Source organism: Lissotriton helveticus, chromosome 4_2 (genome assembly GCF_964261635.1).
Source record: "Lissotriton helveticus chromosome 4_2, aLisHel1.1, whole genome shotgun sequence".
In the NCBI taxonomy this organism is placed as follows: Eukaryota; Metazoa; Chordata; class Amphibia; order Caudata; family Salamandridae; genus Lissotriton; species Lissotriton helveticus.
In genome coordinates, this window is record NC_136064.1 from 95,535,070 (window position 1) to 95,560,487 (window position 25,418).

The 25,418-nt window shown below is 44.7% G+C and overlaps 1 protein-coding gene across 4 annotated transcripts in view; it reads right to left on the minus strand.

Annotated features, from left to right (window-relative positions):
* The window catches only part of TEX11 (testis expressed 11), an 853,291-nt gene that overhangs the window by 271,986 nt on the left and 555,887 nt on the right, over positions 1-25,418 (minus strand). For all 4 annotated transcript variants that reach the window (XM_078640006.1, XM_078640005.1, XM_078640008.1 and 1 more), the window contains 2 exons: positions 16,702-16,839; positions 13,776-13,878 (listed from right to left, as the gene is read on the minus strand). In XM_078640006.1, coding sequence (XP_078496132.1) covers positions 13,776-13,878; positions 16,702-16,839 — 241 coding nt within the window. The remainder of the gene's footprint in view (positions 1-13,775; positions 13,879-16,701; positions 16,840-25,418) is intronic.

Genomic DNA, 25,418 nt, shown 5'->3' on the forward strand with positions numbered 1-25,418 from the left:
GGTCATAGATATGTCAAGGAATTCCATGGGATGGCATCATTGAGGCCCTGGGTCGCTGTAGAAAGACGGTATATCCATCGCTGTTCTTTATTCAGTAGTTTTTTGTCATTGTCCATTGTGCTTTCTGGAACCTGTTCAATGACCGTCCAGGTTAGGTCATTGGGTGTGTGACAATGGGTAATGAAGTGGTTGGTCAGTCTGCTGATGTTTTTCTTGCATCTTATTGTGCTTCTATGTTCTGTTATTCTTGTCTTGATTTTCCGTGTCGTCATTCCGACATAGCGGAGACCGCACGTGCATGTGAGCAGGTATATCAAGTTGCGGGAGTTACAGTTGGTGCGGCTACATTGAGTCCAGACCTTGTTCGGCTCCAAATCCAGGGTTTTGGTGTGCATGGTGAGGTGACATACGCTGCAGTCATTGCAGGGATAATGTCCAGCGACCTTAGGGAGGCCCCATGCGTTCAGAATGGTATTGGTAGGTTGTTTAGGTGGTGGTCTGGGGCGGGTGCTGACCAGGCGATCTTTCAGGTTGTTGCATCGTTTGTATGCAAATCTCGGGGTATCCCATTTCCTCTGTCCGGAGTTGATTATTTTCCAATGTTTTCTGATGATTTTTGTCACTTCATTGGACGCCGTGTTGTAGGTGGTAACACAGGTGATGGGTTGGTCGTCTTGGTCTTTGATGACGGTCTCCAGTAGGGCTTCACGGTTTTGGTTCCTTGCCCTCTTCTGTGTTTTTCTGATGATGGCTTTGGGGTAGCCACGGTGTTCCAATTTGGTGGCCAATTCGGTGGATTGCTTTTTGTAATCCGAGATGTAGGTGCAGTTTCTACATATGCGTAAAAACTGTCCGTAGGGTAGGTTCTCTCGAAGTGGGCGGGGGTGAAAGCTTGTAAAATAAAGCAGTGAGTTCCTCGCATTTGGCTTATAGTAGGTTGTCGTGACCAGGGTCCCATCCTTGACTGTGATGTCCAGGTCTAGGAAGGGTAGTTGACTGTTGCTGGCCGAGCTGGTAAATTTAAGGTATGGATCCCTATTATTCAGCCAGGTCATGAATCTGTCTAGGTCAGTTTGGGATCCCTGCCAGACCACCAGAATATCATCTATGTACCTGCGCCAGCTCAGGATATGGTGGATGAAAGGGTTGGTATATGTTGCTATGTGGGACTCCTCAAAATGATGGACATACAATCCCGCTATGCTAGGGGCGAAAACGCTGCCCATGGACGTACCATTTGTCTGTAGGTAAAGGGTGCCATCATACTCAAAATAATTTTCTTTGAGAGCTAGGGTTGCACAAGCCATCACAAAATCCCTAGGGGTATGGTATGGCCAGGGGGCTGCCATGAGGATGTCATGGAGTACAGTCAGAGTGGCATCTTGTGGGAGGCTCCTATACAGACTCTCCACGTCCAATCCTACCAATAGTTGTGTGTTTGGGTTGAACTCCTTATTGTTTATGACCTGTAAGAGATGCTTGGTGTCTTTGATATACGTGGGTGTTTTTTGCACCAGAGGGTTCAAGAAGAAGTCACAGTACCGTGACAGTGGCTCCAATAAGGAGTTTATGCCTGACACGATGGGTCTGCCAGGAGGGGGGTTAATGCCCTTATGTACTTTCGGTACTGTATAGAAGTATGGGATCCTGGTGTGTTGGGGGCATAGGTTGTCTGCTTCCTGTTTGGAAATGTGCTCAGCATCTGCTGCCCTTTTGACTAGTGCGTGGATCGTAGTCCGTAATTCTTCTGTTGGGTCATTTTCCAATCTTCGATAATTTCTGTTGTCACTCAGTAATCTGCGGCACTCCGTGTCGTAGTCTTGTTTGTCTTGTAAGAACTCTGAATTGAAAATATTCCTTGTTCACTGTAAATCTCAGGAATGTTCTGTGTTCTGCACTACTGGTATGTGGAATGATGTGTCTTTTCAGTCTGTGTCAAACACTCAAGCTCCCTGTTTTAGATGTGTGAACATTTGATTCAGAGTCTGTAGGAAAGTACCCTTTTGGCATGGTTACCCCCTCCCCCCCCCCACCACTTTTTGCCAGACTCTGATGCATCTTTGACTGATTGTGCAATGGATTACTCCTAACCAGGTTCCCAATGCCTGTGTTCTTTCCCAAAACTGAGCCTTTGATTCTACAACTGGCACGCCTCTGGCTCACATATAAGTCCCTTATAAAAGGTACCTGTGGTACCAAGGGGCTTGTGACCAGAACCCCCAACTTTGTCTACCACGCAATGCAATCTTATTGCCAACTTTTTCAATGAGAAAATATCTAAAATCTATTCGAACTTCAATGAAGAATGTGATGCCGCAGCTACTTCATTAATGACCCCCATTTCTAATGAATGCGATAAGAGGGAGAATCCCCCCGAGAACTTACTTACAATGTGGCAACCTTTGAACACCACAGCGTTTGTGGAGGTACTAAATAGTATTAGTTCAGGCTCACCTCAGGACCCAATGCCTGCTTATATCCTGAAACAGCTTGATCCACTCATCTTGGATATAATTAGATCACTGTTAAATGCTTCCTTAAAGGAAGCAGTGGTACCCGATGACTGGAAGCGTGCTATGGTAGTACCTCTGCTAAAAAAGGCGAACGGCGACCGCGAGGTCTTCTCTAATTTCCGCCCAATTTCGCTCCTGCCAATATTTTCAAAAATCCTTGAAAAACATGTGAACAAACAGCTAGCAGACTTTGTTAATGACAATAAATTACTGCATTCCTCCCAGTCCGGGTTCAGAAGGGGTCACTCCACAGAGTCCACCCTATTAGGAGTTACTGAAGCGATCCGTCAGGAATTGGATAGTGGTGGCACAGCGGCACTCATTCTTTTAGATTTGAGTGCCGCTTTCGACACCATCTCCCATAAAACCTTGCTTCAGGCTCTAGAGGATATAGGGGTAAGAGGGAAAGCGCTGGAGTGGCTGGAGCAATTCCTCTCACGTCAGACTTTCCAGGTCTTTTCCAAAAATAATGCCTCCGATGTCCTGAACTCCCTCTATGGGGTAACTCAGGGCTCAATATTGAGTCCGCTACTCTTAAATATTTATGTAACCCCGTTAGCTAAAATTGCAGAGAAAATGGGCCTCACAATCTATTCCTATGCGGACGACACACAATTAGTGTTCTCCCTATCAACATCTAATAAGTCCGTAATTTCCCCTCTTCGTTCTGGGCTTCTGCGAATGGCTGACTGGCTGCATTCCAAAAAACTAAAACTGAACGGGGAAAAGACTGAGCTTATTATTTTTGGTGATCATAAGGAACTTTGGGGTCCTACTCACTGGCCGGCAGAAATGGGCCCGACTCCGGTTGCAGTACAATTTGCACGCAACCTTGGGATAATAGTTGACGACAAACTGTCAATGCGTGTGCAGACAGCCAAAACGGCCTCAACCTGTTTTGCCATCCTTAAATGGTTGAGGAAAATACTTTGGCAACTCCCGGAATGGGCGCAGAGAACAGTACTACAGGCCTTAATTGGCTCTAGACTAGACTACAGGAACATCCTATATTTAGGTGCTAATAAAGACACTATAAACCGACTTCAGGTTATTCAAAATGCCGCAGCTAGGTTGCTTCTCCATCTCCCTGGGCGCACGAGTTTTGCGGAACATCTGAAGAAGCTACATTGGCTGAAGATAGCCAACAGAGTGAAATTCAAAGCACTATGCTATATGTTTAGGATCGTGCGTAATCAAGAGAGAGAGAGAGGACCAGATAGCTAGTCCTTATCCCCGGGGTTATATATGATTTAATCAAAAAGAGACTAGCTCGTGATTTATAGTAATTACAACAAGTAAAAAGACTCAAGTATGTTTCGTCATGGGGTGGGAACACCTGGTGAGTGTGCTCATAAAGCCCTCACCCATCAACCTAGTTGGTGGCATGCCTCATCATCGGGCCCACCCAGTGACACCTAGCGTGTCCCGGGTGTGCTTCGACGCCTGATTACAGCGGAGCTGGTATATTGCTGAGTGTGCAGTGAAGGGTGTTATGAAGGTGAAGTTAAAACGGCTTGGCGGGGGTCCCAGTACCCGAGGGTAAATTAGACGTTAATACCTGGGCCTCCGTCAGCGGTTAAAAATAAGGCTGTTGGATGATAGAGGTGAGTTACGACCTCCCACATCCGATGGGTCAACATGTTTCAGCCAGTGCCTTATGTATATGCTGGCTTTCTTCAGGACCTAAATAAAAAAGTGAGTGTAATTAAACTAGTGGGTGTGTGATTCAGACTATGTGTCTACACGCCCTAAAGTGTTTATCTATGTGTGAGAGGGGGATTCCCTTCTCAAAAACACCTGTACATGAAACATATATGGACAAAGACAAAAAATACAGGGAAAAAGAGAGTCACTCGGATATATGGCATTAAACACATCTGGTTGCCATCACTAAAGCTGTTGGGGTGTAGGCTATAGGCGGCTAAGGTGTAATGGTATTGGTGGTACCATTAGGTGAGAATCGTACATATAGTTCGGGAGTGGAGTGGCTAAAACACGGATATCACATACATAGTGCATATGTGTAGAACTCATTCTTACGCTAGTTTTAGCAGGTTCGGGCCTCAAGGTTGAGAGGTGGCAGGGGGTTGACCCTAAGGGGAATAAAATGTTTGACCACACCGATTAAGGAGACCTGTAGGGAAGAAAGATAGCGCTTACCAGAGGTAGTGGTGGTTGTTTCTCATACTCACAGCTTTTCTGGGCAGAGCCTGCTCTGGACCTGTAGTGCCTCCTTCGCATACCGGTAAGGAATGGCCGTTTTCGCTGGGTGTTATATAGTGTGGTTAATTGGATAACCATGTGCACCTGCAAGTTGGAGGTAAGAGTAGAAAGACTCGGGTAGCTGAGTCATGGTGCCTGAGGGAGCCCTTGCGCGATGTGTGCGCATGCGCAGTACCTGTGGGTTTGATTACGCATGCGCGAGTCAGTAGTGTCTCAGCCGCGCATGCGCGTCAGGGTGTGTCTGCTGGGCTTAGTGGTCCATGCGCGGAGCGATAGTGTTCTGATCGCGCGCACGTGTCATTGTGGTGCTAAGGGTGACATTGACAAAAATGAAGAGGCATTAGTCAAGTTGTATGCATGCGCTGTGAGAGGGACCAAAGAGAGTGTGACTGTAGTGCATTGTTTGGCAATTGCACAAGTTGGAGGGGACAATAATCTTCAAAATGCTCAGAACTTGAGGGCTCTACCTCGGGGGAGGTATGTTACCAGGGGACAGGTAACAGGTTCAGTTGAGTATGACACACCGAGACGGGTCATAGATATGTCAAGGAATTCCATGGGATGGCATCATTGAGGCCCTGGGTCGCTGTAGAAAGACGGTATATCCATCGCTGTTCTTTATTCAGTAGTTTTTTGTCATTGTCCATTGTGCTTTCTGGAACCTGTTCAATGACCGTCCAGGTTAGGTCATTGGGTGTGTGACAATGGGTAATGAAGTGGTTGGTCAGTCTGCTGATGTTTTTCTTGCATCTTATTGTGCTTCTATGTTCTGTTATTCTTGTCTTGATTTTCCGTGTCGTCATTCCGACATAGCGGAGACCGCACGTGCATGTGAGCAGGTATATCAAGTTGCGGGAGTTACAGTTGGTGCGGCTACATTGAGTCCAGACCTTGTTCGGCTCCAAATCCAGGGTTTTGGTGTGCATGGTGAGGTGACATACGCTGCAGTCATTGCAGGGATAATGTCCAGCGACCTTAGGGAGGCCCCATGCGTTCAGAATGGTATTGGTAGGTTGTTTAGGTGGTGGTCTGGGGCGGGTGCTGACCAGGCGATCTTTCAGGTTGTTGCATCGTTTGTATGCAAATCTCGGGGTATCCCATTTCCTCTGTCCGGAGTTGATTATTTTCCAATGTTTTCTGATGATTTTTGTCACTTCATTGGACGCCGTGTTGTAGGTGGTAACACAGGTGATGGGTTGGTCGTCTTGGTCTTTGATGACGGTCTCCAGTAGGGCTTCACGGTTTTGGTTCCTTGCCCTCTTCTGTGTTTTTCTGATGATGGCTTTGGGGTAGCCACGGTGTTCCAATTTGGTGGCCAATTCGGTGGATTGCTTTTTGTAATCCGAGATGTAGGTGCAGTTTCTACATATGCGTAAAAACTGTCCGTAGGGTAGGTTCTCTCGAAGTGGGCGGGGGTGAAAGCTTGTAAAATAAAGCAGTGAGTTCCTCGCATTTGGCTTATAGTAGGTTGTCGTGACCAGGGTCCCATCCTTGACTGTGATGTCCAGGTCTAGGAAGGGTAGTTGACTGTTGCTGGCCGAGCTGGTAAATTTAAGGTATGGATCCCTATTATTCAGCCAGGTCATGAATCTGTCTAGGTCAGTTTGGGATCCCTGCCAGACCACCAGAATATCATCTATGTACCTGCGCCAGCTCAGGATATGGTGGATGAAGGGGTTGGTATCTGTTGCTATGTGGGACTCCTCAAAATGATGGACATACAATCCCGCTATGCTAGGGGCGAAAACGCTGCCCATGGACGTACCATTTGTCTGTAGGTAAAGGGTGCCATCATACTCAAAATAATTTTCTTTGAGAGCTAGGGTTGCACAAGCCATCACAAAATCCCTAGGGGTATGGTATGGCCAGGGGGCTGCCATGAGGATGTCATGGAGTACAGTCAGAGTGGCATCTTGTGGGAGTCTCGTATACAGACTCTCCACGTCCAATCCTACCAATAGTTGTGTGTTTGGGTTGAACTCCTTATTGTTTATGACCTGTAAGAAATGCTTGGTGTCTTTAATATCCGTGGGTGTTTTTTGCACCAGAGGGTTCAAGAAGAAGTCACAGTACCGTGACAGTGGCTCCAATAAGGAGTTTATGCCTGACACGATGGGTCTGCCAGGAGGGGGGTTAATGCCCTTATGTACTTTCGGTACTGTATAGAAGTATGGGATCCTGGTGTGTTGGGGGCATAGGTAGTCTGCTTCCTGTTTGGAAATGTGCTCAGCATCTGCTGCCCTTTTGACTAGTGCGTGGATCGTAGTCCGTAATTCTTCTGTTGGGTCATTTTCCAATCTTCGATAATTTCTGTTGTCACTCAGTAATCTGCGGCACTCCGTGTCGTAGTCTTGTTTGTCTTGTAAGACGATGCCTCCCCCTTTGTCCGCCGGTTTGATGACAATCATGGGGTTGTTTTGTAGGCGTTGTATAATCTTCCTGTCTTCCCAGGATAGGTTGTTGAAGTGGTTGGTTGGGTTGAGTCTCTCTACGTCATTGTACACAGTCTGCTCAAAAGTCGTGATTTCAGGTGCGATGGTAGAGGGAGGTGGCACAAACGTGGATTTTGGTCGGAGGCCAGTGACATTAGGGTTATCATTGGCTGGCTCCGTTTCAGGGGTTGGTTTCTCAAAGAAGGATTTTAGTTTGAGTTTTCTAAAGAATTGGGCCAATTCTACGTGTAACTTGAATTTGTCAAGTTTTGTGGTGGGGACAAACGATAAGCCTTTTTCCAGTACCGACTGTTCTTTGATGGATAGGGGTGTGCTGGATAGGTTAAATACCAATGAGGGTGGGTCATTGGGCCTCATTGTTTGCTGGTTCCCGGTGTTGCCTCTTTCGTCTTCTGGCATGTGTTCAAGCTCACTGGGTTCTCCTCCCCGCCCCAGTGGACTTGTGGTTGTTGTGGGTTTGATCTTCTTCTGCCCCGTGCTCTTCGGCCCTGTCCTAAAAAAGGAATGTGTGGACCTTGGTTGCCTGCGAACAGTGGCATGGGTCCAGGAGGATACATGGGCGGGAAGCCATAATAGGGATTTTGAATGTGGCCGAAGTTTGGTGGGAAACCGTGGAAGTGTCCTTGTTGTCCTCCTTGCCAAGGGTTTGGCCAGCGTTGTCCTCGTCTCCCTCGTCCTACCCGTTTGTGTGAGCCAGTACTGGAATCACTGGAGACAGAACTGTCATCCCCTGAGGTGTTGGACATGCTGGTGTTCTTGGTCTGAGGGGTGTAATCATCTTCCGAGTACGGGTATACTTTGGCATAACTGAATTTTTTAAGGTCTTTGTCGAATGTTTTTATTTGAGCCTGGGTCAAGTATTCCTTGTATTCATTTATGTCTTTATTCTGATCGTCCAATTTCTTTTTGTAAGAGGTTATGGTGGCCTTGAAGTGGCTTTCTGTGGCTTGGATTTCGATCAGAAACGCCTCTGATAGTCGCTTGGCTGTTTTTATGATAAGGATCATCCAATCCCTGGTGCAGTGCCAGGCGATCTGGGCCCAGTCCTTCCTGAAGGTGGGGTCATCGAGGAAGATCCTTAATCGGTGTGGTCAAACATTTTATTCCCCTTAGGGTCAACCCCCTGCCACCTCTCAACCTTGAGGCCCGAACCTGCTAAAACTAGCGTAAGAATGAGTTCTTGCGCCGCTCTACACATATGCACTATGTATGTGATATCCGTGTTTTAGCCACTCCACTCCCGAACTATATGTGCGATTCTCACCTAATGGTACCACCAATACCATTACACCTTAGCCGCCTATAGCCTACACCCCAACCGCTTTAGTGACGGCAACCAGATGTGTTTAATGCCATACATCCGAGTGACTCTCTTTTTCCCTGTATGTTTTGTCTTTGTCCATATATGTTTCATGTACAGGTGTTTTTGAGAAGGGAATCCCCCTCTCACACATAGATAAACACTTTAGGGCGTGTAGACACATAGTCTGAATTACACACCCACTAGTTTAATTACACTCACTTTTTTATTTAGGTCCTGAAGAAAGCCAGCATATACATAAGGCACTGGCTGAAACATGTTGACCCATCGGATGTGGGAGGTCGTAACTCACCTCTAACATCCAACAGCCTTATTTTTAACCGCTGACGGAGGCCCAGGTATTAAAGTCTAATTTACCCACGGGTACTGGGACCCCCGCCAAGCCGTTTTAACTTCACCTTCATAGCACCCTTCACTGCACACTCAGCAATATACCAGCTCCGCTGTAATCAGGCGTCGAAGCACACCCGGGACACGCTAGGTGTCACTGGGTGGGCCCGATGATGAGGCATGCCACCAACTAGGTTGATGGGTGAGGGCTTTATGAGCACACTCACCAGGTGTTCCCACCCCATGACGAAACATACTTGAGTCTTTTTACTTGTTGTAATTACTATAAATCACGAGCTAGTCTCTTTTTGATCAAATCATATATGTTTAGGATCAACACAGGGGAAGCACCTGCCTATTTATGTAAGCTGGCCCAGAAATACTTACCCTCCCGAAACCTTCGGTCTTTGTATTAGGCCAAATTTGCTGTCCCCAGGTTTAAACGGGTATGATTGGACGGACGCTCCTTCGCTTACCTGGCCCCAGTCCTGTGGAATTCACTCCCGCTTAAACTACGTCTGGTACCCAATTACACCCAGTACCGGAAGGGGGTTAAAGCCTGGCTATTCAACCAATAGTGTCCACATTCCTTTTCCTTTTAATGGGTAAAGCAGATCCAAGGCGCCGGGAAACCCTAAGGGTAGCTGTTGCGCCATATAAATGCAATAAATAAATAAATAATAGGGCTGCAGCATGTATTATGCCACCCTAAGAGACTAGTATTGGAAGAATGAGGGGTATGTTGGGTGCTAGACGCGATCACCAACAACTGACCTTCGGTACACCAGTGAGCGTCCATTCTGGCCCGCACGATTGGGGTCCCTCATCCCTCGTGATTTGGTCTCCCCTCCCAAAAGGTACATTATATATTCATGTGATTTACTCAGGGTATGGTACTATCTACATGCACTGATCCCTACATGAGTAGATAAGGATTATTGGTCCTGATGAAATGCCATGATCTTTTAGACAATAACAGGCCTGAAACATGCTGACCCTCTATTTCCTTATAAACACTATCTAGTGCTGGAGTGGACCATTACATCCATCTCTCGCCTGAACCCACACTTTCAACCATAACAAAGGAACCCATTGATTAAGTAACTTTTGGGCTCCTTTAGTTATTTTTATTGCATATTATTTCCAATCTACTCACACTCATTCACACATTTCACCACCACACCTCACTATTCACATCAGCAAAAAGCAAAGAACTTCGGCAAAGAGCCCCTCATGGTGCCCGTTGGGCAATGCCGCACCGGCCTAACGAGAAGCTGCCTGTTGATGAAGCTTGACAGCCCTTGGCCTGTGTGAGGGCCCTTGCTTCTAAGGGAGCACCCCCCCCCCCACCTTGCCTCCAGGTAGACTATTTTTGACATGTGAGCTGCAGGGGCACATATGCTGGACCTCTTCTTGCCCAAGTCCCTACGTTTTCATTTAACCCTAAGAGACCCCTCACCAAACCCTGGCATACTGCCACAGCAGCATGCATGTTGTGGTGCAGGTAAACGTGAAGAGTCGACCTGGCACACATCCCTGTGTGCCAGGGCTATCAGCACTGCAAGAGGCTTAGGTAGGTAACCCATACAGCAGGCCTTAAAGCCCTAAGGTAAGGTGCAATATACCTCATGTGAGGGGATAAGTGTATGAGTAGATATGCCCTTATAGTGTCTAAGTCCATTATATAAAAAAAGAGAGGGGGGGACTAGGGAGCCAGTTAAAGGTCCATTGTCCATGCTCCCCGAAGTGACATGCATAACAAGAAAAGGACACTGTCCCAAAAAATACAAAATGAAGAATCTTAGGTGCGGTGGGCCCATCAAACAGGGGGAAGAACATGTCTTGCCTCTTGTTGCCCTCACACACCCCGAAGGGTGTCATGCTTCATCATCAGGCATGTGCTTCTCGTTGGGCCGGCGCTGCAATTCCCAACGGGTCCCCCGAAGGGTCGCTTTTTCGGAGATCTTTTGAGGCATGCCCAACGATGAGCACATGCCCGATGATGAAGCATGACACCCTTCGGGGTATGTGAGAGCAACAAGAGGCAAGACATGTTCTTCCCCCTGTTTGATGGGCCCACCGCACCTAAGATTATTTGTTTTGTCTTTTTTGGAATAGTGTGCTTTTCTTGTTATGGAAGTCCATTCTTAGACATTATAAGTGCACAGTGAAGCCATACATGGGCTGGGAGCTTGTCACTATGAGTTCCACAGCTCCATTATGGCTTCACTGAAACCCAAGATGTTTGGAACTAAACATCTCAGCTTAATAAACTCGCTCTGGATTTAAGAATAAATGCACCCAGGGGGCATCTCAGAGGTGCCCCTCAAATCCTACCTACTCGTTAGTGTGTGTGCCTGACTGGTCACCACCAGCATGCTACCTCTAGACATGTTTCTGACCCCCTCAGATGGAAACCTTTTGCCCTCGTGGGTCAAAAACAAAGGCGGCTCTGGCTGGAGGTGCTTCACACTTACCCCCAAGCATGAAAAGCATAGAAAAGGGGGTGAGCCTCAAAGGCTTCCCATCCTTTGTTATTCTGACCAGGGCCTCTCCAGCTAGTGGAGAAGACTGCCCCCCCTGACCAAGCCTCATTTTCGGCGGCAAGGTCGGCGGGAAAATTACAAAGCAAGAGAGGTGAGTCCCCGCTCAGCCAGAGCCACCATTAAGATGCCCTGAGCTGCAGTGACTCTCCCCTTTCAGAATCCTCCATATTGTTTTGGAGGACTGTAGCCAATAGCGTTAGGGATATGCCTCCTCCTCAGAGGGAGGGGATATACAAAGGGTGTAAGCACCCTAAAGGTAAGCAGCCCATTGGCTACTACCTTCTGACCCTGTAACGCCCCTAAAGTTTGCATTTAGAGGCACCTCTGAGCTTTACTCCTCAGATTACCAACGACCTACGAAGAAGAGAACAAAGGAGAGCTGATCCTTGCACGGCAAGAAGCTCCAACGACTAACTTGGTCTCAGCCTTTCCAGCCTGTCTGCAGACTTCGACCGCTTCAGGCTTCCACGACTCGTACCGCCGACCAGTGACCTCCAAAATTCAGGGTTTACTGCCTGCCTTCCATAGACTCCTAATCTCACATGGACACCAGGCCTGTCCAAAAGAAAGACCAAAGCTCTGTCTGTAAAACCGACTACCTCTGCACCTGACGCCAATGGCCTGAGTCCAATTTGGCCACCGGTCCAGCAAAGGTTCCCCAGCGATTCAGAGCAAGAGTCCACTGTGGGCTGACCCCTGTTGGACTCCACATCGGCGCCTACAGACTCTGATTGACAACCCAACCGCGACCAGCAATCTGTTTTCTGACATCAAAGGACACCCCTGCACCTGGAGCCCATGGGCGTTGGGGAAATCAACCGACTGTGTCCCGACGCTCCAGCACATCCCAACTTACCTATGCTGCTGTAGGTTTTTAATTTGGCCTCCTGACCTGAGCCTGCAGCCTTTTTTTTATGATTTTCAGATTCCCCATTGGGTTGCACTAGGCGCCGAACGCCACGTTGGCATTCTGCACACGGCCACCCCTGTGATGTTGGAGGTGTATGTTTGGTGCTGCTTTGTGGCCCCTCTGTGCTTACCTTAACCCCTGGAGATTGGGTTGCCAAACCCTGCTACTTATCTTTGATTGCCCCCTCTCTCCATTGGATAACATTAGCACCAGATACCGAGTTTAACCGCTGCACCTGCCGCCCAGTGCCGATGGTGGTGCAGTTTTGTCACTTACCTGAACCTTGCCTGGTACTGATTCTTTAACCAGAAACTCAATATTGTAAATCGTTTACTTACCTGCATATTGAAAAATGCACTGTGTTCACTTTTTACTTTGAAAAGCATTGATATTGCAAAACATATTTACATGCAACAAAGTATCTTTGGATCTATAAAATAAATATACTAAAATAATCATTTTTACAAACCATTGGTATCGGATCTAGTCATTGATGGATTGTATCATTTATGGCCTGCGTGTGCACAAAAAACTCTTAGCACTGCCCTCTGATAAGCCTAACTGCTTACCCACTCTACCACAAAAGAGAGCATTAGTGCCACCTACTTAAGCCTCTGTGATCCACTGGACGCTGTGCACACTATACCTTATTTTGGTATAGTATATACAGAGCCAGCTTCCTACGGAGTCACCAGCCTGAACATTTCTTTCTACGTTGTTAAGTATAAAAGAAACCAGTGCACTTCCTATTGGGGCCCCTTTTCACCAATTGAATTATTATCCTTTTGATTCTGTGTGGACTTTGTACTATGTTTAACCACAGATTATTTTATTTGCAGCAAGTGGTATATTCAGAGGAGTCAATCTCAGTGTGTAGTCTCTCCTTACAATAGATAAACAACATTTGTCTTTTGCTACTAGTGAGTTGTAGCTATAAATGCGGTACCTTCATGAATAACAGTGATGGTGGAGTGGAGATGTCATTGCTTGGTAGTTTCAAGTAGGGTAGATGACTTGGAGGGGGAAGGGGGTAGTAGTGTCCTGTTGTGATGAAGTAGGATTCAGGAGATACTTTTTCCATTCTAGTCACAATGCTTATAAGATGAGGCTTCTCCCTGGTTTGACATGAGCGTGCCTCTGTCGGCCACTTTCATGATACTACTTGGATAGAGATAGATCTCTTCCACCCAATGCAGTATATACCTGGGTTGGCCAACAACATACACATTATTTAGCAAGCGTGTCAGAGGATTTGTTGCATGGGTCCTCTGTACAGGAAACACACCATTTGAGCAGAATGGTGAAAAGTTTATGGCAATCGAGTCGAGTACCTTCCATCCTACACAATCTTTCCGGCTACCTTATCTGGTCTGGATTTGAATTAGGGGCTTATAAGACTTTAGATTCATGCAACTAAACTTGTCCTCCATATCCCTACAACAATAGAACATGCCGCATTGGGTGTGACACAGTACCTACCTCTATCGGCATCATTTTCCAGGACAGCAATCTTATAGAGGATGAACTGAGTACAAATGTTGTCTGGGTCACACCTCTCAGAATCCTTCACAGCCTCTTTTGCCTATTTGGGAAACCATCACATAGTTATTTAAAACATAGGCAATTGCATGGTAAAATAAGTCAATAATATATAAATGTAATTCTTTTGCAAGTTATGTGGCAATTTATTAATGCAGAGTATTATACAGTAATAAAAAAACGTATTCCTTTCTAATCTAAATATAACCCATAGTCTCCCATTGTGATTGTTCTTTCACAATATTTTGTCAGATTTTGATCGCTGCAGGAGACACATTTTCTTCCATTCTAAAGTCGCCATTTACGTTTGAGTCTGTGGAGACCATCCAAAGCGAGAAGGTAACAAAGTCTACAGCAGAGATCAAAGTCACTTGCTTGATAGTAATTATGGTTCTAAAGAATACTCTTTTCTTCCTCTAGAATTATTCCCCAGTGCCAGATTTGCCAGAGAAAAATCTAAATTCTTTATTACAAAAAATACCCATAAATGCGCTTTAGTATGGTAAACATTACTGGAAATAATTCACTTCGAGGTTGAACTACTGATTTCTGCAGTCTTTAATTTCACTTATTACAAGACTCTCAACATAATGTCAATTACCGACATCCCAATAGTCGATGTAGTGGTCATCAGAGTCCTACAGAAAATAAACTGTAGCCATCAGAATCACTGTTAGAAAATATATTGTTACTATGAGCAGGATGGCACTTTCATGCATATCCTGTGGGAATGCACTAACATTCGTAAGTACTGGACGGGTGTGCTAATGATGTATGACAGAGGTGCTGGGTCAGGATCTGATCCCAGAGACTAAATGGTGCTTGCTTAATGTGTGGGGGCCGACAGACTTGAATAGTAGAGAGAAATTATAGGCAGCCCTGGGGCACATGCTAGCTAAGCGCCACATCGCCAGAATGTGGGGGGCAGGAGAGGACCCCGGATCTAGAATCTTGGAAACAGGCCATGGACTAATGCATATTTCAAGAAAAAAATGTGTATGTTTCAAGAGGTGGTCCCAAAAAATGGCCTCACATATGGTCTAAAGGAATGAATGCCGTGGAAACATCTGTACTCCCCCTTTTCCCCAGCCCCTCCCCTCGTTGATGAATCTATGCATGCTGAACACTGCGAAATCTAAATGTATATGAATGTAAGCAAAGCATGTGCCATCTAAAATCTGTCTGTAATAACGCTGCATGGTCTAAAACCCAACAACGCTCCAAGTCTGTTTACTTTATTGTTTTCAATTAAAAAAAGATATTGTGTATACCCAAATAGTCCATCTTTTAAAAATCACTACGGAAGGGACAAAAGTTCTGGCATGGTTTGGAAAGGTCGGACTATCCCGCCCCTGCTCAACTTCGTGGTCTGAGCAATGGGTTTCACCAGATGATGTGGCCATGACCTAGTCCACTGGAGCTGCTCTGTGTTTAATGCCAATGTGTGCATCTAAAACCATTTTAAAAAGAAGAAACACGACAGGGAGACCCCATTTTCCGGTATCCATCTTAACACAGAAAACGCCATCACCACAATTCCCAGCATTCAACTCTACAGGAAGTGACATCACCAAATTTTCCCACAACTATCAAGAAGATGTGACGTCACTTCTTTCCTGCCGAAAGCATCTTTAAAAAGAAGAAACCTGTCAAGTGACCTAATTTCATAGACTCCAATACTACAGAAAGTGACGTCACTGCGTCTCCCAGCATACATCACAACAGGAAGTGGCATCACTAGTTTCCTGCCAAAAGCATCTTTAGAAAGAAGAAGGCAGACTAGCAGACCCCATTTCCTAGCATCAAACTCAACAGGAAGTGACCTCACTTGTTTCCTACTTCAATCTTCTGGCTTCCTTCCTTCCCTACATCAGTCAACTCCTCCAAGCCTCTCCCTGCCGAACATCTCCAGCTAAGGCAAACACAAGCAAGGGTATCTCTGCTTGAGTCTATGACAGTAAGCAGGGCCTTGGGACAAAACCACTGCATCCAGTGAATCATCCCCACATAATAAGCCAGGCCAACACACACACTCACGTCACACTCACAGGAACAATAAGAGGCTGTCAATACAGCATCAGGCGCAGCTGTGCCCCACCAGATTTGGAAGATAGAGGCCAGGTAAAATGACAGCCATGTGTGCGGCTCTCCCACTGCCTGCACGAGCAGTGTATGAGAAGATAAAATACCACACACAGGGCATTCGAGATGGGCAACTTCAATATCGCCCACATCTCACATGCACAGTGAGTGTATGTAAGGAAGCAACTCGGACAGGCGGGCACTTCCATAAGAGGCAAGGATGCCCTGGGTCACAGCGAGGAGCTTGCCTGAGCCACATGTGTGTGAAGTCCTGGCATCCCTCGTCTCCTTTCACTTGCAGACCCTCCCATGTGTCAGCCAATGAACGAGGCAGCCGCTGCCTCCTGCGCATGGTCCTGACTGCGGCGATCCATTACATCCCTTGTACCATTATGTATAATTAACATAAATGTGCATTAAAACCCCACTCACCCCTAGTTACATGTCAGCAGATCAAGCCTGTTGGACTTTATCAGAGAGAAACAATCCGGCACTTACCGTGGCGTACAGACTGTGGCACGCAAAGCACCAAAATGTGCATCTTATTCCCCCAAAAACAGAGTAGGTGCTGGTTGTTGCACCTGATAAATTCCGACCCCTCGGTGTTAGATTGTATCAGGTGTGTAAACAGCACTTACTTCCCTGACACACTTGGGTTCAGGGACTGTACACAGGGTCCTGCTGGAGAGCTATAACTAGTGATGCAAGTGCCTCAATCCTGATCATTCTGGGTTCGACATTAAGCAACACTTTCCCATCAGTGGCCTTCAGCGCATCTGCTCACCTTTTCGAGTTGCTTCAGATGGAGGAGACAGGACGCTCTGTTCCTCTGGAGCTTCGCAAGGTTTGGATCAACCTGCCCCGCTGAGTAAAAACTGAAAGAATAGTTGTACCACTGAAGCGCTTCACTAAAATTGTTTTCCTACAAATAGAAAAAACACATGAAAGGAGGTCAATTGTGCTGAACTGAGAGTAACGCTCTACGTACAACACTTCACGATGAGTCATTTGCTGCTCAATATTGCACACGCTTTCAAGTGAAGGAGTCTAATGCAACAGTTTGATGATACACAGAACTCGAGAGATTTTAAATCTGCAGGAATTGCAGTGCATTAAACAAGATTTTTCTGTTAAGAGCGAAATGGTAACATTGAACCACATTAGAGCACAATAAAGGATGGAACGCCTCGTAGCACCAACAAAAAGCTGCTGTTAACTTTGAACTTTGAACCTTTAAATGCAAAAAAACAAGTGGAAACGCCATAATATTTTGCATTTAAAACCACATTTGGGGGAATATCACAATCACAGTTACCGGAACAATGTATTGTCATAATTGAGGAAGGTTCCATCCCATCTCACGCTGGCATGAGCCTGGCATGGTAGCCATGGCAAGCATATGAAGTAGATATCAGGAGAGGAGAGGAGTCGCCGGGGAAATCAGCACCATCAACAGGCTGAAAAATGATGACTTTCATATAAAGGTAGGCCCGTGTTACATTTTGCTGATAACAGTACAGTGAGCTTAACAGACTACAAGTAGTCAGAAGAAGAGAGTGCTTAATGCTCTGTCAGACAGCCTGGGGTTGGACTACACACTCACAGGGCAGAGCTGGGCATCCGAGCCTCTTAGATTGCTCTGGGGTCCCTGCGCTCAGGCAGGTGGAGGGGCATTCGACAACTGCTAGAAGTGCAAGGCATACAGGGCGGTGAAGGGAAGGCAGAATTCAGTCCTGGGTGAAGGACATTAAACTGGGACTTCTTCATTTGTTAAACGAAGACCACGAATTCCAGGGCGCAGACAAACATTTTAATCTGCACCTTACAAGATGGTGGTCTGCTCATAGGCTGTTACCACAGGTTCTAAATCCAACTTTGCTTAATTAGTGCTTGTTGACCTTAGGACTCTGTGCACTTTACCACTGCTAAACAGTGCTAAAGGGCTTGTCGTCACTCCTCCAAGGATGGTTACATTGGTTTACACCTGATTTACATATTTAATTTACTTATAAGTCCACTTATAAGTCCGTTATAGAGTGGTATGCAATATACCCAGGGCCTGTAAATTAAACGCTAGTAGTGGGCCTGCAGCACATTATGTGCCACCCACCTAAGTAGCCCGTTAAAACATGTCAAGGGTCTGCCACTAAAGCCTGCATGCAGTTTTAAACAGCCAATTCGACTTGGCAATATAACCGCTTTGCCAAGCCCTAAACTCCATTACTACATATGTCATCCCTAAGGTAGGTCCTAGGTAGCCGATAGCGCAGGGTGCATTGTAAATAAAAGGTTGGACATTTACCTTTAAGCTTTACATGTCCTGGTAATGAAAAATACCTACATATTTGTTCACTACTGTGAGGCCACCTGTCCCATAGGATAACATTGAGCTACCTTATTACATTTAATAAGCACTAACTTTTGATTAGAGACAGATAAGCATTTCATGTTTGATATCTGACATTTTCATTAAAAATCCTCTTTAATGGTAAAGTCCGATTTTAAATTACAATTTTGAAAATGGCACTTTTAGAAAGTTGCCATTGTTTTGCCCATAACCATTTCGTGCCAAATTGCTGGATGTAGTTGGCAGTTAGGATTTTGTGAATTCCTCCAAGACAATCACACAATAGAGGGATCAGTTGTGCCTGCATGGGCCATATGCTAGCAGGATGGGGGGCAGAGCTGGGTACAGCCCCACTTGTAACTGAATAGGCTGTGCTCTGAAGTGGCACAAAGTGCCTTCATGTATACATTGTGTCTGCAGCCAGGTTTAGCGGCAGGGCAGGGGAGTCAGCAAATTCCAAGCACTTCAAAGGGAATCCTCTAGAAAGATCTCCTAACTTCAAAGAAGACACAAGGTATGAATAGAGACCTCAGACCCTGACCTGAGTACAGTATCTGGACCTGCGGAAGAACTTTCAAAGGACTGCCTGCTGCGGTAGTCTGGTGTGTACTTCACAAGACTGCTTTACTGCACTTGGAAACACTGCTTTGCTGCCTGGAGTTTACCTTGACCCCTCAGACGCCTACCCTGCTCCTTGAGCCTGACTATTTCACCAGAACCCAGGACTTCCAGAGTGAGTCCAAGGGCTAGTTTGCTGGCCTCTTGTTCAGAGCCACAGGGACATAACCGGCTCACACCACCATGAACCCACTCCTGGACCCAGCCTGAGTGAGTCCCAACCCCCCCCAAGTGATGCCCTATTCAGTCCTGCACCCTTGACCGTGGTGCTAAAAGTGCCCACATAACCAAAATTCAAAACTTGAGACTTAAACATTTTTGGGCTAAAAGCTGCCTCGAGGCCCTCCAAAAGACAGGGACCAACCTGCTAGTCTATCAGTCGGCCTGACTTTACGGCAGCTCCTGCTATTTTCATCTCCACAGCAGCAGTCCTACCCCAAAGGGGTAACCGGCCTTCTGAAACTCTTGTTGGCTATAGCTTCCTGCCTCGTCCCACTGGAGATTTTTGAGTTCCAAAAAAGTTACCTAGTACAAACGTAGAAATCTTCACTGCAACTTCACCTCCGACGAATCCCGACACTGCACCAATTTAGAAAGGACCTCAAGTCCTGGCTCTTCAAACGGCCCAATTGGAGCTGCTCCCCCCCTCCCCCCCCACCCCCACACTCAGCACCTTGAGACCCTCACGGGTGAGTAGTGAGCTCTACAAAACGCTGATTGATTGATTGCAACTTAACCCATCAGCTCCTTTGATGACTACACTTCCTCGGACACCGCCTGCAGCCTTGCCCAACTGAACTTTACATTCTCAAAACTTTTTCTTTGAAATTTCTTCTAAGTCTGAAGGTAAGCGCTGATCGGGCCTAAACCAGTTCTTATATCTTTTCCCCTCTCCGTTGGCCATATTTTTCATTTTGACCTAGTCTTGCGCGAGTAGGTGTCCGCCGTTGGCTCTTTGGTCTTTTAGGTGCTAGTTTTTGCTAAAAACTTTTTTTTTAAGTAAATCTAGTTCTACTAATTGGATTCACGTCATTTTGGTGTCAAATAATTTATTAAAATGTACCCTTTTTTCTGAATTGGAGTAGGATTTTTTTGTGTTGTGTTTTCACTTTATTACTGTTTGTGGCCTCCATAAATACTATACCAATGGCCTATAAGTTAAGAATGACTGCTTTTTGTGCCAAGCTATAAAGAATTGTGCACAGGTTAATTTTGTGACTTTTTGTGATTCACCCTGTGAGGGATTGTGGCTGTTGCTTGACCAGCGCTCATGCCTCAGACAACCAACAACCCAATTTCTAGGAAATATGAAGTAGATTCTTTTCCTGTATGTCTGTTACTGATTGAATCATACATAAGGAAACTTTTCCAAGAGATGGATTAGTTGCTATACTTTGTTCCAATATTTTTCATTGTTCCCTCCTATTTTGGATGAAGATCTTTGCATCTCACAGCTTGGAACTTCCACTGGAGTCTGTTTCTGGATACTGCCTCTCTTTTTTCTCTTCCCTGATGTCAGGGTGCGTTTGATGCCTTGCTAATCACTATGTTGTTAATCATCTTCAATTAAGAGCTGAAAGACTTTTAGTAGGGGTGGGCAGAACTCGCAGAATTTCACTCTGTGGAATTCCACAGAGTAACATAAAAACTCTGCGACAATCTGCGGGACAGGAAGAATATGCATGTTGCACTATGTGCTGGGATTTAGCACTGGTATCGCATTCCCATGCTAAAAAATCAGAGCGAACAGCACCACGCGGTGCACAACTAGTAGGTGGGCAGCCGTTTTCTTTTGTCCAGGCTGCTCCTGGCTAGCTTTCTCTTTCTTTGCTGCTGCTTTTCTACCCAACAAAATCCCCCCCATCTGATCCAAATCCCACATTTTCCTTACTCTATCACTTTCTGACTTCTCCTGTGTGTTTATTTCTTTATTTACACTTCTGTATGTTTTTAGTTAAATTTTTGTACCTTGATTTTCATACTTTCTTGACATGTCCTCTCTGTTCCGATTACCTTCCCATCCCAGTCCCTTACTCCAGTCACATCCCATATAGCTATGACAAAAGCAGGTAGGAAAGCCGCTGCTACTGCAGCAGTGGCTGTGTGGGCGATGGGCAGGGGTGCAGCCATGCCCTATCTATGACAAGGCGGAGGTGGCAGCACTCACATTCTGGGTGTAGCGCCTACTCCCCTGCATGTTGACAGCAGACAGCAGGCCTGCCAAGGGCTTCATTCAATGGGAGTGTTAGGTGTTCTCATCAGCAGATGATGCATCACTAAGCGTACATCATAGACGTTGAGGAGGCCTGCTCAACCTGCTAGGTGTCAAGGTTGAGGGCCTTGGTGAGTATTAGGTTTGCTTTCTAAAAATTCTAATATTAATTCTGCTTTGAAACATAACATTATTTGTTCCACTTATACTAAAGCCCACAGCGTAACATCAATTATTAACGTCACTCATACACTCAAGCAACTATTACTCGCCTATTGCATCTCCATTGATCTATATAATTACCTTTTTTTTAAAAGAAAAACATTTCCACTTTTGAACATAATATGATAATATATTTAAAATATTGTTATATGCATTTAATATAAATATGGTGAGTTATAGTTGCTTGAGTGTATGAGTGATGGGCTGTAGTATAAGTGAGATGAATAATTTTGTAATTAAAACCAGAATTGAATAACTATAACTATTGTATTGCTAATGTTTGTGCAGCTTAAATGTGATGTGTAATTGTGGAATCTCACAATAACCCCTAGATGTAACTGACTTGTAACATTTTTTTTTGTCTGAATTTTATGAATTTAAGAACTAGTATATTTAAATATATGATATTGCTATGAAAAGTGTTATAACATTAGAAGATGTTTGGTTATTTGTTATTAGAAAAGTAGTAGATGTGTGAAATCTAACCAACTAAATGTGTTCTAATATATGTATTGTATTGAACTAAAATGGTTAATACATGAATAATTGTAGAAAAAATATATAATTTAAATTAGTATAGAAATTGTGGTGTGCTTTTGTGCTAGTAATACTGGGCTGTACTTTAGCAGCCTACTTTTTGTGTATCTATATATATATATTGATCTCTACACACACAAACACACACATATATATATATATATATATATATATATATATATATATATATATATATATATATATATATATATATATATATATATATATATATATATATATATATATATATATATACTTTGCTATAGACATGGTCCCACAGATGCGTAGAGGGGGAGACCGAGAGGCCCAATTGAGATTGTTGGAGACGCGGTACATCCTTGAGTTGGACTCTAAGACACCAAACGGTTTGAACTCAAGTGATGATATGTATGCGTGTCTCTAGTGGCCCTAGATGCAGAGGATCTTGTTGACAGCAGAGTGATACATATTGGGAATCAACAAGTTGCATGCCTAGTCAGTAAGATTAATCTATTTTTATACGGCTGTATACAAGAGAAATTTCATATTCTTCAAGAATTTAACTTTAAGTTGTTACACAAGGGTTGGTCTATATGACCTACACGTTAATTTCTCGTTTTTTTCTCTCTTTTATCCATATGGTCGCACAGTATTATTTGACCACAGAGGATAGGCAGTTGGGACGCAGCAGATTCAGGAAAGGTAATTAGCCCACAGGGGCTTTATTATGACACCATGGCTCCACCCATAGGTGGTCATAGATCCAATTCAAAGAAAGCAGCAGAGAGGGCAACAGTATACTGTGGGCAGTCAAATGACACCAGTAATGAAAGACCCCTTCATTAGCATATTGAGAGAGGGACATAACCAGGCATAGGTTGCACATATCATGATCCGATAGCAAGCAGCTAGAGGTCAAAGTTGCCTGGACTACAGTATCTTTTGCACAAATACGGTGTATTTTGCACACTCTGAAGCAAATTTGCACATCTTAAATATTTATTTAAATTTGTATATTTGTATATTTATTTGCAGAATGTTGCACCTGTGTAAGTTTTGCACTTCTTTATCTATGCTGCTAGATCAATGATCCTAATTAAGTTGAGGAGTATCAAGGGGTTCATTTAAATTCATTTAGAAATGCAAATATTAAAATTGTATGGAACCTTCTAAAAGAATATGTGGAAATGCTGCGGAAGTCTGTTTTTTATGTCCTTAGGCCTGGTGGTCAGATGACCTGCACTTGCACTTTATATGGGTGGGGCTTGCCATTACAACGTTATGTGATCAAGAGCTCATAGGGCCCGAAACGCGTCATGGCGGTGATTGTGTTGCACGCTAAATTAAATATTGGAAATTACCTGCCTGGGTCCGCTTTATTTTCTCTGGTGAATTCAGGACAAAAGAAACGGAGTTCTGCGAATATATATATATATATGTATATATATATATATATATATAAACTCTTACTATGTTTGTCCCAAACATGTAAAATGTGTGTTTTAAGGGGGGTAGTGTGTATTGTTATAGTGGATAGTTGTAAGGTTTTTTTGTTGAGGTTTCGCCGGTACGTGGTCTTATCTCAGTACTACCAAGGTACCTTACAAATGTAAGAAAGTTTACGATAGGCTTTAAACATTGGTTTACAACAATGTAGAAGCAGGAGAAGCTAGTGGTGTTCCTCTGGCTGCACTGGAGGAAAAATAGGAGGCCATTGCACAGAAAGAACAGAGAAAACAGCTGTTAGGAGTCAGTGCCATGGTAGTTGTTTTGCCTTCTAGTAGGAGAGGAAAAAAATAAGCACAAGGCTTGTGACATGATTCTTATGTCACAAAGAGATTTCCCATGGAACTGGCCATCAGTACTCATTGGGTACAGCTGGAAAAAAATTTGCGCCATGTATTCTACCCGTTTGGCTCGGGCCAAACAGAAAAGGGACTTGGAATTGGCTCAACTGGACGAGGCAACACCAACACCAGCTGCTGAAGCTCCAACTGCAGGCCCTTCCACCTCAGCCTTGGAAACTCCAGTGCTACCACCGACTACCTCAGCTCCACCCACAATTCCACCACCTGGTTTACCAGTCGCTGTACACCGCATTAGGCAAGACCGCCACATCATCGAGCCATATGCAAGTACAGTGACATACTGCTTGTACTGTGAAACTGTGATAGTGGCAGGAGAGAGTGACCATAATATGCAAAGGGAAGCTAGTAATAGCTCACCCCTGCCCTTCCCAAAACCTCCAGGGGTAATTTGTTTTGGCAGCAGGTTTTGTTGTGCCATGTTGGATGCGTTGGTTTTCTTTGTTTTTGTTGGTCCGGTTGACCTATAGTTAAAATAAAAATAAAAAATCCAGAAAAGATTTACAAAAGGAATCCAGGAAAAAAGGTTATTTTCAGAACTATTTTCATTACAATAAAGAGCTGGTTATTATCATAAATTGTTCCTATACAGGCGCAGATATTAATACATACATACATGAAAGAAGAGTAAAGGACAAGGTAAATTAAGGGTAAGTTATATTATGTAGGTACATATAGTAAAAAAAAAGTACTTTGTATTTTGTTAGTAGTAAAGGAAGAATATTTCGACTTTGCATTTTGTTAGTAGTACATTTTTAACAAAAAAAACAAATAATGTAATATTTACATTTCTTCAAATACATACATAGGTCCTAATCATAGCCAAACCCACAGTGGGGGTGCGCCAACCACGGCACCAGCGGTCGGACCACCCTATTACCAGTTTGGCGGTCGGACCACCATTGGACCACCACAACAGCCGGTGATCCGTGATCCCTCGGTGGTGGCGCGGCGGTCAGAGGCTCGCAATATGCTGGTGGACCCCCTGCAGCACGCCATGCATATTACGAGTTTCCTCACTGCCACAGTTTTCATGGCGGTGAGACCACCATGAAAAGTGGGACGGAACAAAGGAGGCCCTACAAGGCCCCCTGTTGAGTCAAGGCTTGGGGATGAATGAGGGGGCACATGGTGTCACCTTGTTTGCTACACCCCCTGTTCCTCCATAGCATAGACTTCAAAGCCCATGCCATGCAGCAACGGGCATATGCGCCTTAGCCTGAGCCATAACACGGCTCCGCCGTGGGACCACCCTCCTAATGTGATGGACGGTCGTGTTTGGCCATGTGGAAGCAGGGCAGTGGCATGGCATCCCGCTCTCACACCACCAAACTCGTAATCAGGCCCTTAGGTACAACCTATTTTATTAAGTGTTCTTCAGATGATAGTAACATTCAAGTTACTAATACATGCTATAAATAAGCACCTAATAAGGTGCAGATAAACAGTACATTTTGGTGATCCTAAAACACTAGGGAAAACACAAATCAAGTGGATTGTGAAAAAAAATGTTTAAATCCTGTGCTTGATCAACTGTAAGTTGTACTAAAAGTTCTGAAGCAAAAAATAGTAACTCAATATCTTACCTAAAGGAGTAGATTTCTTTAACAGTCATCTACCATTCTAGGCCACATAATGACATATTTACCTTTGCTACTATTAACCATATTCAGTCCATATTTCCTATATTTACATGTCTGTACCTAAAATTTAACTTTTGT